The sequence below is a fragment of the Phascolarctos cinereus genome, unplaced genomic scaffold, assembly GCF_003287225.1.
Source record: "Phascolarctos cinereus isolate Bilbo 61053 unplaced genomic scaffold, phaCin_HiC Scaffold_9;HRSCAF=440, whole genome shotgun sequence".
In the NCBI taxonomy this organism is placed as follows: domain Eukaryota; kingdom Metazoa; phylum Chordata; class Mammalia; order Diprotodontia; family Phascolarctidae; genus Phascolarctos; species Phascolarctos cinereus.
The window spans coordinates 253865051-253879003 of NW_027556402.1; the positions used below are offsets into that span (position 1 = coordinate 253865051).

A 13953-nucleotide genomic window follows, 5' to 3' on the forward strand; every position below is an offset into this window, starting at 1 on the left:
TCAGGTCTTCTGATTCCCATTCTGATTTCTGATTTCCCCCTGATAACCAACCCAGGATGGGATCTACCATTTCAGGGTGGGAGCAAGGCTAAGGTTGCTGAAGCCAGGAGTCCAGGGATCAAAGACGGACTGCTGCAAAGGACTTCAGAGGGTCTGTCTCATCCAATCCCCTTGTCTCCCAAAGGAGAAAACTGCAGCCCTGATCAGGCTGGAATTTCCCAAAGAACCAGAGAGACAAGGAGCAGAAGTGAGACCTGAACCCAGACCCTTGGAAAGGTGCCCATCAGACCCTTTCCCTACGTCGAGCTCCGCAGAGCTGCCTTCAGCCCCCAGCTCTGGACCCATATTTGCTGGGTGACCTCAGACTAGTGACATCCTGTCTCTGGCTGGAATCAGTTTCCTCATCTAGACCACGATGGGACTAGACTAGCTGGTCTGTCTCTAACGACCCTTCCAACCCTAAAGGTTACAATTCTAGGACTAAACCTAGGGATCCTCAGGATCCTGCAGGAGAGCTTCTTTCCTGAAGCTGCCAGGCACCCCCCCCCCAGCCAGTGTTGGGGGTGTTTTTAAGGATCCTGCTTTTTTTTGAACCAGACCAATGAGGTGGGCAGGGGGCTGGAGGTGGGGGGAGGAAGAGAAGAGGGACCTTCTAACGTCATTATATGAGTGATTTTTACGAGGGCTGCCCAGAGGGGAGGCTGGGGAGCCTCTAGGAAGGAGCAGGTGAGCTGAGAGCTTAGGATTCCTCCGCTCCTTGTTTGGATAGTCCAGAAAATGTCCCCCAAATTAGGGCTACCTCCCCCCTCCTCCAGCAGCTAAGAATGAACGGGAGTCCACTGAGGAGGGCTCACTTGGAAAGAAGGAACCCTGTTAAGTGACATTCCAGAAGTATTGGAAATCCACCCTGGTCCCAGTCCCTAAACACACACACACACACACACACACACACACACACACACATACACACATACACACAAATACACATACACATGCATACACACACAAAAATGCACACAAACACACATACACTATATATGCAATGCACACACATAAACACATATATACAAAAATACAAACACACATCCACACACATGCATACACATGCATACACACATGTGCATGCACATGCACACATGCACACACATACATACATGCACGCATACACACGCGCGCACACGCACACACACACCCCTGGGGACACAGAGCTGGAAGAGACCTCAGAGATCCAGCCCAGTCCTTGAGAGCAGGGACTGCCCTTGGCCGCTCTTTGTACCTGGTGCCTGGTTCAATGGCTGGCACGTACTCAGTGCTTAATAAATACTTCTTGACTGAATTGACTGATTTCTTTCTGATGAGCAGGTGTGGCTGTTCACCTTTAAGGACAGTCAGGACCTGCCTGTGTCTCTGTGTCTTGGCTAGCTGCATAACCTTAGGTAAAAGCATTTAACATCCCTGAGACTTGGTTTCCCCATCCATAAAATGGGAACGATAATACTCGCTCTACTTAATTTGCAGAGTTGTGGGGAAAACATTTTTGAAATCTGAAAGCATGATGAAAGCTGATTTCAATTATCAGCATCATAACTACTCCTCCACTATCGTCCTCTGACGCCTCCTGGTGAAACGGAGGGGATCCCGAGCTCCCAAAGCTGTGGCAGACCCAGCTGTGGATGTGTCTGTTGGCCAATTACCAGCCTCAGGAAGCTCAATCGGGGCTACATCACCTCTGGAGTTGTAGAGGGAGTGGGGGCCTGCTCCGTGAAGTCTGAATGTGTTGAAGGCATTATAATCACGATTAACCCTGCTCCCATTCCCACTTACATTCAGCCCACGGCCAGCAGACTCAGGCCTGAGAAGGATGCCCCACCCTCCAGGTCCCTCCTCTCTCCTAGATCTTTGAACCTTCCTAGCCTCCTCAAAGTCCCTCCCAGATCCTAGGCTCCAGAAGAACAGAAAAAATCACCTTTGTCAACAGGAACTTGACTTTGGAAGCTGATCTGAAAAAGAGCTAGAGGTTTGTCTAAGTGGACCACAGACTCAAGATGAGTGCTATAGCCGACCCCAAAAAGCTCATGTGATATCGGGCTGTATTAGGAGCACCACTGTAGGATGGCTACTGCGATGTGAATGGAAAGTACAGGAACCACAAAAAAATCAAAAAGGAGTGTTTCAAAGTTACCGAGAGCAAGCTTGCCACCCCCAAAAAAAAGATGTGCAAAAACCCTTCCACCACTCCTTGGAAGAGATTGGGGGGGGGGGCTGTCTCATGGGTATAGAACAGTAAATATATTGTCAGCTTTGTTTTCAATGTGCTCATCAGTTTTGCTGATTTTTTTTAATCCCCTTTTTATTTTTATTTATTTTGTTGTTTTTCTTTTTTTTTTCTTTTTTTTTTCTCTTCTGTTTTTAATTATTGTTATAAGTGATGATGGCCCTGGTGGTGGTGGTGGGGGGGGTATTGGAGCAAATTGAGGTGATGTAAAAATAAAAGACATGAATAAAAGTGTATTTCAAACAAAAGAAATGCGTGTGATACAAAAAAAGAGGCCCAGGGTCCAGGAATAGAGAGGTACTAGTCCCTCTGTCCTCCGTGCTGGCTGGACCACACCTGGAAGGAGTACTGGATTAGTTCCAAGGCACAACAGTTTAAGAAAGATGTTACTCCAGTGGAGAGTATCCAGAGGACAGAAACCAAGGTGCTGAAAGGCCTGGAGTCCAGATCATGTGAAGATGAATAAAAGGAACTGGGAAAGTCTAGCCTAAGGAAGAGGAGATCTCAGGTGGGATGTGAGTGAGAGCTGCATTCAAGGCCTTGAAAGGCTGCCAAGTGGAAGGAGGATTCCTTCCCATGAGAGCCTTCTAGAAGTGGAATGGGCTGCCTGGACAGCAGTGGGCTCCTCCTCCTCAGAACTTTCAAGTGGAGTCTGGAGGATCACTTGTCATCCACTTTGTATGTTGTCGGGATTCCTAAGTAGGAGTCAGACTAAATGTGTGATGGCGTTTCCTTCCAGCTCTCAAATTCAGGGGTTCTGGGCCTGGCTGGACCAAAACCTATCCGTCTCAGAGCCTGGATTCCAGAGAAAGTCCAAGAGATGCAGGAGTGTCTGAGGCTTTCAAAGTCCCTGGATTTAGGATAATAAAATCACAGATTTAGAGAAGGAAGGAGCCTTAGAAGCCATCTACTCCAATCTCACTCATTTACAGACGAAGAAAATGAGAAGGGGTTGAAGTGGCCTACCCGAGGTAGTCAAGTACGGGTTAGGATTTGAACTCAGTTCCAGGAACTTAAATTGGAGTCCCAGCTCTGCTACTTATTACCCATGTGGCCTTGGGCAAATCACCTCACCCCTGTGGCCCTCAGCTTCTTCCTCTATAAATTGGGGGGGTCCAAGGACAAGTTTGGGGCCCCTTCCAGATCTAAATCCTATGATGCTACAAATGTCGAGAACCACCTGCATGTAGTGCTTCAGAGGTCCTTCACTGAGGGAATTCTCCCCACCTCCAAACACTGGTCATGCAGGCTGAAAGGAAAACTAAAGTTTTGGACAGTCATTACTGGGATACCCTGACTTCCCTTGGCACACCCTTCCTCCTTCTGGGGGTTCCCTCACTAGGTGCATAAGTATATGTTTGATGAACCCTATTCTCTCTGGCTGCCAGGCAACCTCTACTGTTTGCCTCATGTTATGTTTTCCAGTTTCCATAGCAACCACGAAGGGGAAGAAAGAGGAGGCGAAGATTGCAGGCAGGCTCCTTTCCAGGGGATTCCCCTTCCCCACCCTCCATCCCAGCCCCACCATCCCCTTCCCCCAAGCCCTGAACAGCCATCACTGGGAGAAAAAGCAATGGTCAGCTTAAGGGGAGGCCCGCCTTCCCACCCCAGCCTCAACCCTGGCTCCCCACTGAGGCCATAGTTAGCAGGGCTTGGGGCCTCTTTAGGGGGTGGTGCCTACTCAGCCTGTGGGTGGATCAAAGACACTTCCTCCCAGTCCACCTCTGCAGATTCCCAGGTGTGCTTTGACCTAGTCCAGCCTGGTCCCTCCTCTAGCTTCCATCTCTGGCTGCTTCTACCCTCCTCTTTCATCTCATCAGGATCGCAGCTTTCAAAAGGGAAGGGAACTTGGCCTACAGGACCCCTCATGCCGTCAGAAAGGAAATTGGGATCCTGAAAAGGGAAGGTCTTTGTCCAAGGCCAGGTGGGTAATAAATAAGTAGCAGAGCTGGGACTCCAATTTAAGGTCCTGGACCCAAGTTCACATCCTAACCTGTACTTGACTACCTTGGGTAGGCCACTTCAACCCCCCATCATTTTCATTTTCTACATCTATAAATGAGATTGGAGTTGGTGGCTTCTAAGGCTGCTTCCTTGGTGCCCCTCACAGTCAGAATTTGCACCTTTGACTCTAAATCCTATTCTGGTCCCAACACATCTTGCTAAAAACTTTCCAGCTCAGTCAGTGGGACATTATTCCTACGGGAAGAGTTAGAAGGCCACAAAATCCTGGCTCAAACCAGAAACCCAGACCCCTAATCCTAACCCCCATTTCTGAAGCCCAACTACCCCACTTCCTACCAATTTCACCCTCCCGGCACGTGCCAAACCCCATACCCTAACCTCAACAACCAAGGAAACCCCCAAACCCCCACATTAAATGTCAAGGAAATTGTGTAACCCCAAATCATACTTAGACCCCAAAGAGCCCTTAAATCCAACCAGATAGAACTCAAAGTAACCTCAGTTGGGAAATAGAAGAAGAAAAGTCCTGATGCCTCAGTTTCCTCATCTATAAAGTAAGCTCTCAATCTATGATTCTGATGTTCAGGTCCGTGACACAGCAGAAAAGCTGGAGGGTTTGGGAACAATCGGGTCTCTGCTTGGGGAGAATGATTCCTTTCTATCGGGTCTGTACTTGGGGAGAACCATTCCTTTCTATCGGGTTTGTACTTGGGGAGAATGATTCCTTTCCGGGAGCTGGGACAGGGAGATACCACAGTGGTTAAGGGGGGGGGGGGTGCGGCTGGGATATCCTAATAGACAGGATCAACCAGGAAATGTGGAAAAAGAGGAAAGGCTGAACAGAAGGAAGGAGGGAAGGAGCGAGGCGCTGGGGACTGTTGGGGCTGGGCGGGCTGAGTTGTAAACAGCGAGAAGAGGGAGGAGGGAGCGGAATGAATCGAGGAGCCAACACCCCTAGCCAGCTCCCCTCCCTCCCTCCCCCCCCTCATCCCCACCCCCTGGCTGGGAGGGGCACAGAAGGGGAGGCAGATTCCTCTTTGGAACCTCTCTCCTCTAGCTGACTTCCGTGGCCTCCCTTTCTGCTTCCTAAAGGAAGAGAGAACCGGGATCTGAGAGGAGAGAAAGAAAAAGGGGGTGGGAGAGTGGAGAGGAGTGGGAAAAGAAGGGGTGGGGGAGGGGCCCAGGGATTCCCTCCCCGGCCTCTCTGTCTCTCTCCTCCAACCCAGGCTGGGGAGATCCGGTTGAGGAGGGCAGGGCCAGGCTGCCCAGGGTCTGAGTCACCACATAGCTGAGGTTCATGTCATCCAAGGCCCTCCCTGGCCCCACCCGTGCCCTATGCCCACCCCAGGACTCAGATTGCACCCCTGCCCCTACCTGGAGTGCTTGCCTTCACCACAGGGGCTTGAAGGGGGCTGGCCTTGCCCCCCCCCACTCCTCCCGACTGTGAGGCCCGACCCCTGCCTCCCCCCTACCAGCTCCCTCTTGCTTGGTATAGCAGTGAGCTGGGGCGGAGGTAGGGCAAAGATATGGAGGGGGCCCAGCTCTTCCCCTCACTGTGCCTCAGTTTCCCCATATGTAAAATGACAGGCATGGTCTGATTTCATAGATTCAGAGCTTCAGAGGACCTCAGAGGTCATTTAGTCCAACCCTCTCATTTTATAGGTGGGGAAACTGAGGCCCAGAAAATTTAAAGTGACTTGCCCAAACTCAGTAAGTACATGGCAGAGTGGGCTTCCGACCCCAATCGAGGGCTCTTTGCCAGGAATCCTGACTGCATGGCTGTTCAGGGCCATTCAGGCTCTGGCATCTTGTGAACCTCTATCTAAAGGATGGGGCGGTGGCCAGGGAATGGGTGGGATGGAAAGGTTTCCCCTACTGGTCCCGATCCCCAAGCGAAGGGGAAGTCACCGTGAGGGTGGGGTGAGGCAGGGCTCTGAAGTGGCCACAGGCTTCTGTCTCAATGACTCAGGACCCACATGGCTACAGGCAGGAGCCCTGGCAGGAAAGTGCCCCCTGCAGCCTGTGGAGTGAGTCAGGGGATGCACAGCCTCTCTGGGTACCCTACCCAACCACTGGCCTGCTAGACCCAGCTCTTCTCCTGACCCATCCTCGCCTACTTCCTCTGATGGGCTCTCTAAGTTCGTCCTCCCACTTTCCTGGCTCTGGCCGGGACATAATTGTTTCCTTTCTTCATCCCCTGAGCCCTCCTGAGCCCTCCTCCCTAGGTCCTGACCTGCCCCATCCAGAAGCCTTGGGCAGGTTCCCCAGTCAACCCCTTCTTTGGCCCTTGCCCATTCTCTACACCCCACCCCCCAGCTGGCACACCAGACCCATGATTGCAAAAGGGCTGAGGCAGCAGGAGAGGGCCTCACATGACAGCTGGTCTTGCTCCCAAAGTGAAGGGGGGGAGCTGGGAGGCACATTCCAACAAAGGGGGAACAAGACCAGAAATAGGCACCCCCTGTCTCAGATTGGCAACCCAGCCCCAGCCCCAGCTCCAAACAAGCCTGCTGGGGCAGCCCCCTTCTGAAACCTAGGCGATCCGTAGAAAAAAGAGACTGAGAGGAATGACGAGAGCCTTGGAATGCCTAGGCGGCCTAGGGGGTGCCAACAAGGGCATTTCTTCCTTCACCCCAGTTCTCCCCCACCCTGCCTCCCCTGGCCCCCCACTCCACACGGGTAACCCAGGAACGGAGGCTGTGCCAGGCCTGGCACTGTGTCCCTGGGACGCCCCAGTGGTTCCGAGCTGCATTCTAAAAGTCCTGCCAGCTGAGCAGGGCAGATGGGCTTAAAACAGGTGGCACGGCCCCCCTCCCTCTCTTCCCCCAAGTCCCAAGCTTTCAGCTTCAGGAGAAAGAGAATGAGGAAGGGGCTGGGGCAAAGCTGCAGGCAGGGGTTCATCAACTCAAATCCAGAAGGAATCGTGAAGATCGCTAAGGCTGACCCCCTTTGTTTTACAGCCTGGGAAACTGAGATTTGAAACCCCTGGTCCAGGCTAGTTAGTACGTGCGGGAGAGATTGCAATAAAAGCCAAGTCCTCCTCCTCCTCCCCCTCCAGACCTTGAGCTCTGCCTGAAATAAAGGTTTTATTGATATTTTTTTCTTACGTTATTGTCTCTCCTCACTGACCCTTACCCCCTTACAACTCTCCCTTGTAACAAGCATTAGTGCGACAAAGCAAACTGGCACATTGATTCAGTGCGCAGCATGGTACCTCGCAATTAATACATGCTGGAGGGATGGCATGATTTCTAACAATGTCTGTGCCTTTCTGCCCCTGTAGTCGACCACCTTCTCTGCTAAAAGGAAGCAGGAAGGTGCCACATCGACCCTCTGAGGTCACTATTGGTCAGAGTTCGGATATCAGTATTATTGTACATTATCAATGTATATCATAAATATACATATAAATATAAATATTATTGTTCAGCCGTCTCAGTCATGTCCAAGGCTTCATGGCCCCATCTGGGGTTTTCTTGGCAAAGACACTAGAGTGGTTTGCCGTTTCCTTCTCAGCTCATTACTGAGGTAAATGGAGTTAGGTGACTTGTCCGGGGTCACACAGCTAGGAAGTGTCTGAGGCCAGATTTGAACTCTGGAATAGAGATTTAAATTGACGGGGTGTGGGTGTGTGGGGGTGGGTGTTTTTTTCCAAGGAAATAGCAGATTTTCATGTTGACACTGACTTCAATCTAAAGGTCTAGACCTTGCTGTAACTTTGAGGTTGGCTCTGCATGAAGCCAAGTACCTGAATCAAAATGTCTCTCCTGCTATTGGACGCTTCGCGCACACTGCTATCTTGGCTCTCTGGCATTCATTCTGTACTTCCTTGTAACATAGCAGGTTATCTCCACCTGCTAGACTGGGCGTTTCTGGAGGGCAGGGATGTTCCAGTTTGGCTTTGTACCCCTAGCTCTGAGTGGTGCTCCTGGCCCTGAGAAAGTCCCTAACAGACGCTCCTTGGTGGGTGGGTTCTGCTGCTTCTCTCAGCATCCAGGCCCCCAAACACTGGGAGGAGGGAAGGTGCTCCCAAGGAAGGAAGGGGAAGATTCACCCACCCTGTACCCAATGTACACCCTAAGCCAGGGAAGTACGCCCCCACACACAAACAACAGTCCTGGCCACCCGCTGTATTAACTACAGACTTGACTGGGTGGGGCCAGAGAACCCTCCCCTCAACACCCTGGGCCCTTCTCCACCACCACCACACCCCACCCCTCCAGAACAGGAAGTGGCACATTTGGGGCATGTGGGCAGCTGGTAGGATGGGCCCTGCCTCAGTTCAGGAACATCAGCTGTCTGGCTCCAGCCTAGAGGAACAAGGCTGAGAGGGAGGGAGGAAGATTGTTACATTTTGTTTGGATAAAGGCCCTGAAACAAACCTTCAGTAAAAACACCAGCCCCTGCCTCCCAAAATAACCCCTGACTGGGGTTTCCAAGGAAAACAAAGAGGGCTTTCAGGACCTCCCGGCCTGGTTTGCTCACGGACCCTTTTTCATCCACCGGGTATGATTCGAAGGATTTCTGGCTAGAGCCAGGCTCTGCAGGCTTGCCCCCGGCACACCTGTTTCATTCTCTAGGGTCAGATGTGGGAATTTTCACAGGACCACAGATGTAGGGCTGGAGGGGACCTCAGAAGCTACTTATGCTCTCATTTTACAGATGAGAAAATTGAGGCTGGGCCTTAAGTGGCTTTCCCTAATTCTCTTGGGCAGAAAGAGTCAGAACCCAGGGTAGAGCCCAGAGACAGGCTTCTCACAGACTTTAAAACTGGAAGGAACCAAGGCCATTCACCGAAAGAGGAAACAGATCCTACAGGTCTCCTGGTCCCACTTGCTCATTTTACAGATAAGGAAACTGAGGCCCAGAGAGGGGAAGGGATTTGGTCGAGGTCAATCAATCAGTAAATATTAAGTGTTGGGGCTATAAAAAGAGGTCACACAGGTAGGGGCGGGGAGAGGACAGGGCCCTATTCAAGGCCACACAGATAGCAAGTGATGGAGCTGGGATTCTAATTCACATCTTCAGACCCCTCACTGGAGCCCTCTCTATTATATGTTGGTGCCTACTCACAATATCTTTTAAGTCCAGCCTTTTTCTGTTACAGAGGGGGGAAACTGTGGCCCAGAGTAGGGAAGGGGCTTGGCTGAAGTCCCACTGAAGGTATGACTCCCTTGGATGAAGGCACCTGACTGAAGGCGCTCTGTCCAGCTCTGCAGCCCCACGCACACACAGCTATTTACAGCATTAGTAATAATAACAATAGCTACCGTTCATGCAGCGTTTCAAGGTTTGCAAAGCGTTATGAACGTGATCTCTCTCGCTCCTCACAACCACCCTGGGAGGCAGGGCTGTCACTCCACGCACTTTACAGATGAAGAGAGTGAGGTGGGCAGACGCCGGATCTGAGTCCACTGATTGGAGAAGGGCTGGATAAACTGTGCATGCATGCGTGCAATGGAATATTATTGCTCCATCAGACATGACGAGTATGGGGCTATCGAAGGAGCTTAGGAAGATGGGTGAAATGATGCAGACAAAAAAGCAGAAGCAAGAAAAGCTACATGGTGACCATGGTAACCAAGGATGTGAAGAAAAACAGCCTGGAAAGACAGCAGAGCTCTGCCCAGGCCAACAGTCCCTCTGGCCTCTGGAAGACTAAGGGGTGAAACATGCCCCTTCTCTTTGGGAAAGGGAGGTGGTGGGCCCCGGGGGCCAACTGCTACTATCAGGCAGGGCCAATGTGCTGGTTTGTTTTGGCCTCCTCTGGTTTTTGGAGAGGAACTGGGCTATAGGGAGGGGTGTGGGGGAAGGCCTCAGGAAGTGACATCAATATGTGTATGTGTGTGTGTGTGTGATCAAGACACTAAGGATGAGTTTACTCTCACTTTCACCTCCAGCCAGAGTTCCAGAGCAGAGCAAGGCGGTGAGAGCGACATCAAGGCCAGGCAAGATTTTACACGTGGCTACATGAGCAGCTCCCTGGCCTGGGTTTGTGGGTTTCGCCCAGAGAACACACGGGTCTGCCTTTCTATGTGAGTTCCCTCCCTTTGGCTGGGAGCAAAGCAATTAGACACCCTGGGCTGAGGTTTCCCTTCCAGAGACAGAAGAGGCCGGGAAACTGGGAGCCCCACAGGCAGGGCACTCCAGGGCCATTCTCCCCCCCCCCACACACACACACATGTACACACGTCACGCCTGGCACTCCCTCAGGAGCCCAAGAGGAGCAAAGGGAAAGATCCTAGAAGGCTGAGGTGGCCACCCAGGTGAGGACAGAGAGGCTGGCAGCTAGCTACCAATCAATCAGCATTTATTAAGTGCCTACTGTTGCTTTGGAACTCACATGGAAAGGAAGACCGGTGTGTTCTCTGGGAGAAAGCCCCAAACACAGGGGGGAGCCACCCATGCACCCCCATGTAAAAGCTAGCTCCTGTTGGGCATGAGAGTGAGGCGTTTTGGAGGATTTGTCTCTGGAACATGGAGTAATATAAAGGAGGGCTGAGGGAGAGGCTTCCTTTTTCCAATGGGGCACCACCACCCTTGCCCCTTCTGGTTGTCAGACTTTTCTCCATCTCCCTGTCTGAGGACTCTCCGAGGAATTCGGAAAAGGCGGTGGACCAACGAGCCCGAGGTCTAAATCCAGCTCCTGCCACCTGTCTGAGCTGTGCCCGGCACATAGTAAGTGCTTTCTAAACACTTGCTGACTGACTGGATGGCCTTGGGAAAGCCATTTAACCTCAGTGGCCCTCAGTTTCCTGATCTGTAAAAGGAGGACGACGGTAGATAAGATAGCTTCTAAATTCCTTTCTAGACCTTGGATAAGATTTCCCCACTATGAGGTTTCAGCTCTCTTCTCAAAGGGATGTTCTCAAATATCCCTCAAATTTTCAAAGAATAACCATTCCTCCATCACTGGGGCTTCTGAGGCTGTGAAACACTTCATGTGTATTATGTCATCTGATCCTCACAAAATCCTGGGACCCAAGTGCTCTGTTTTTTATCTCCATTTTCCAGATAGGGAAACTGAGGCTCAGAAAGGGCCAATGGCGTGCTCAGGGTCACAAAGCTCCTAAGTATATGAGGTAAGATTCAAAACAAGCTCTTCCTGTTATACCCCCCCCCCCAATGCATAACATCAGTTATGCAGCCCTTTAAGGTTTACAAAGCCTTTGATCAGAACAACAACCTGGAGGTAGGTGCTATTATTATTCCCATTTTACAGATGAGGAATGACCCGCCCACACTCAGGTTTTCCCGCCTCCAAGTCCCACATCACCACCGTACACTGACAAGAATACCGGATTTAAGTCAGATGACCTGGGTTCAAATCTCACCTCCGCCACTTACTATCATCAGTGGGACATTGAGCAAGTCCTTTCGCCTCTTGAGGCCTTGGTCTCCTCATCTAGAAGAGGAAGGGCTGGACTAGATGTCTCTGAGGTTCTGTCCCACTCTAGAACCATGACTTTAGGATTCTTTCCTGTGTTGGGATTTTGACCAATAGATCATGGCATCCTTTTCCAAGAGCCTCCTGTGAGAACTGGATTTGAGTCGGAGGAAAGAGCACTGACTCCTCGTCAAAGGACCTGGGTTCAAATCCAACCTCCCAATACTTGATCTTAGGTAAGTAGTTTAACCTTTCAGGCCCTCAGTTTCCTCATTTTTCAAAATAACATTTTATTGATGTATTTTATTTCTTACATAATCATAGTTATCCCCAGGATCCTTCCCCACCCCACCCCCAAGAGAACCAGCTTATTTAAATAACAAACAACTATTTTTTAAAGAGGAAAAAAAATGGGCACAACTGTTCAGTGCATTGGAAAAGTCTGAAAACCTGTGCAACATGCAGCATCCTCAGAGCTCCCACCTTCACAGAGGAGGGGTTTGGAGTCCTCTGCTCTCTCCTACTTCAGTCCTGCTCCAGCGTCAGCACTTTACCACACTCACGGTGGAGTTTGGGTGGTTCTTTCCCTTTTCGTTGTAGTTACTGTGTGTTTTCTTGGCTCTGCGGACTTCACTGTGCATCGGTTCCATATTTCTCGGTATTTATCACGTACATAATTTCTCACAGAACAATGTTCTGTTACTTTCATGTACCACAATTTGTTTAGCCCTTCCTCAATCAATGGGCATCTGCTTTGTTTCCAACTCTTTGTGATCACAAAAAGGGCTGTGATAACTGTTTTGGGATGGGGATATTGATGGCTTCCTTAGGGGATGAGCCCAGTAAATGGAGTCCCTGGTTCAAAAAGCATGGCCATTTCATTTACTTGCAAAATTCCAAATTGCTATCCAAAATGGATTACCATTTCACAGCTCCAGCAACGTATCAGTGTTATGTGTCATCCCACACCCCACCTCCAGCTGACTATTACCATCTTTTTATCGTCTTTGCCAATTTGCAGGGTGTGATCGGTTTCCTCTTATGTCAGATGTGGGGATCGAATAGAGTCTGGCAGCTCTAAATCCTGAATGGGCACTGGCTGCTTCCCCTCTCCTGCATCCATGCACCCTTCTAGATCCTCTAAGCTCAGCACCTCGGGGGACGGGGTCTGTGGGCTGAGCACCAGCCGCAGCTCAAGGCCGCGCTTTCGGCGGGGTACAGGGAGGGCCGGGGTCCAGCATCTGACCTGGAGTTTCCGATGGACCCCCGCCTCCTCCCTGGAGCAGAGCGGGGTGGAAGTGGGGGGAAGGGGCTAGATCCGGGAATGGGGGAGGGGATGCGGTTTGGTGACTCAGGCCGCCCAGAGGCAGGGCGGGGACGAAGAGAACGAACTCCAGATGTGCTTCCCTTCCCCCACATCTGGCCAGGGAACGACCCAGCGTTTAGCTCCGGCCGCTCCTATCCCTACCCCGAGGGCCGCCCCTGCCCCCCCCAATCCCAGACCATTCCCTCCCTCTCAGAGAGCGCCCCAGCCCCTCCTGTCCCGTCCAGCTCCCCTCCCCTTCTCCCCTAAACCGCCGGGGCTGCAGGATGTTGGGGTGAGTCACGCTTCCTGAGCCCGCCCTGGGAGGCCCAGCCCGGGGACCGGCAGCCCCCCGCCTCACCCCGCTCCTGCCACCTCCCAGTGCGTCCAGCCCCCGGCCTCGGTACAGCCGGCCTGTCCGGGCACTGCCCTAGGCGCCGGTGGTGGGCGTGGGGCAGGGTTCAAGACAACCGCCTCCAGCTGCTAGTGCCTTCCTTATTGAAGTCCGTCCTGGTGGCGCACAGTGGGTGCTTAATAAATGCGTGTTAACTGAAAAACCTGCCCTTCGGCTTCCAGCCTTCTAGCGAGGTGCTCCTCCCCCCCACCCCCACTCCAAGGCCTTGTCCTGCAGCTCAGTTCTGAGCAAAGAAAGCGCTGGAGCCTCCCAATTACAGCAACAGAGTACCCAGGACGCCCCCCCCCCCCCCCGGTCAACGGGCATTTATGCAGCGCCTACACCTTGTCCCCCATTGTGGCTGCATTTATGTGGCACCCACATGTTGTGTCCCAACAGCTGGCTTGCTACAAGCTCTTACAGGGCAAGGCCCCAACGTGCCCTTTCTTCCCCAGCACTTAGAACAGATCCAGGGCGTAACAAAGCCTTATTGATTAAATTGCCATGGAAATGGGAATTATTCACAATGTTAGAAGCTCCTTCATAAGGCTTCTAAAACAAGGCCAGGTTAAGGGCCTTTATCATTTAAAGTCAATCCCACAGCACAGATCAGAGCCTGAGACTGTCCA

The 13953-nt window shown here is 51.6% G+C and overlaps 1 protein-coding gene across 1 annotated transcript; it reads left to right on the plus strand.

Moving 5' to 3' along the window:
- The first annotated feature begins 3754 nt into the window (after positions 1-3754).
- On the plus strand, positions 3755-13487 carry LOC110195572 (uncharacterized). Its single transcript, XM_078148210.1, has 7 exons — positions 3755-3851; positions 4096-4199; positions 10141-10275; positions 10801-10918; positions 11255-11322; positions 11745-12285; positions 12649-13487. The coding sequence occupies exons 1-6, from the start codon at positions 3849-3851 to the stop codon at positions 11788-11790; spliced, it is 474 nt and encodes a 157-aa protein (XP_078004336.1). The 5' UTR covers positions 3755-3848; the 3' UTR covers positions 11791-12285; positions 12649-13487.
- The last annotated feature ends 466 nt before the right edge of the window (positions 13488-13953 follow it).

Coding starts and splice junctions, on each gene's coding strand:
- LOC110195572 (XM_078148210.1), top strand. Junction 10,919..11,254: donor TGAGCTGTGCCCGGCACATA/GTAAGTGCTTTC, acceptor TCCATTTTCCAG/ATAGGGAAACTGAGGCTCAG. Junction 11,323..11,744: donor AAAGCTCCTAAGTATATGAG/GTAAGATTCAAA, acceptor TTTGACCAATAG/ATCATGGCATCCTTTTCCAA.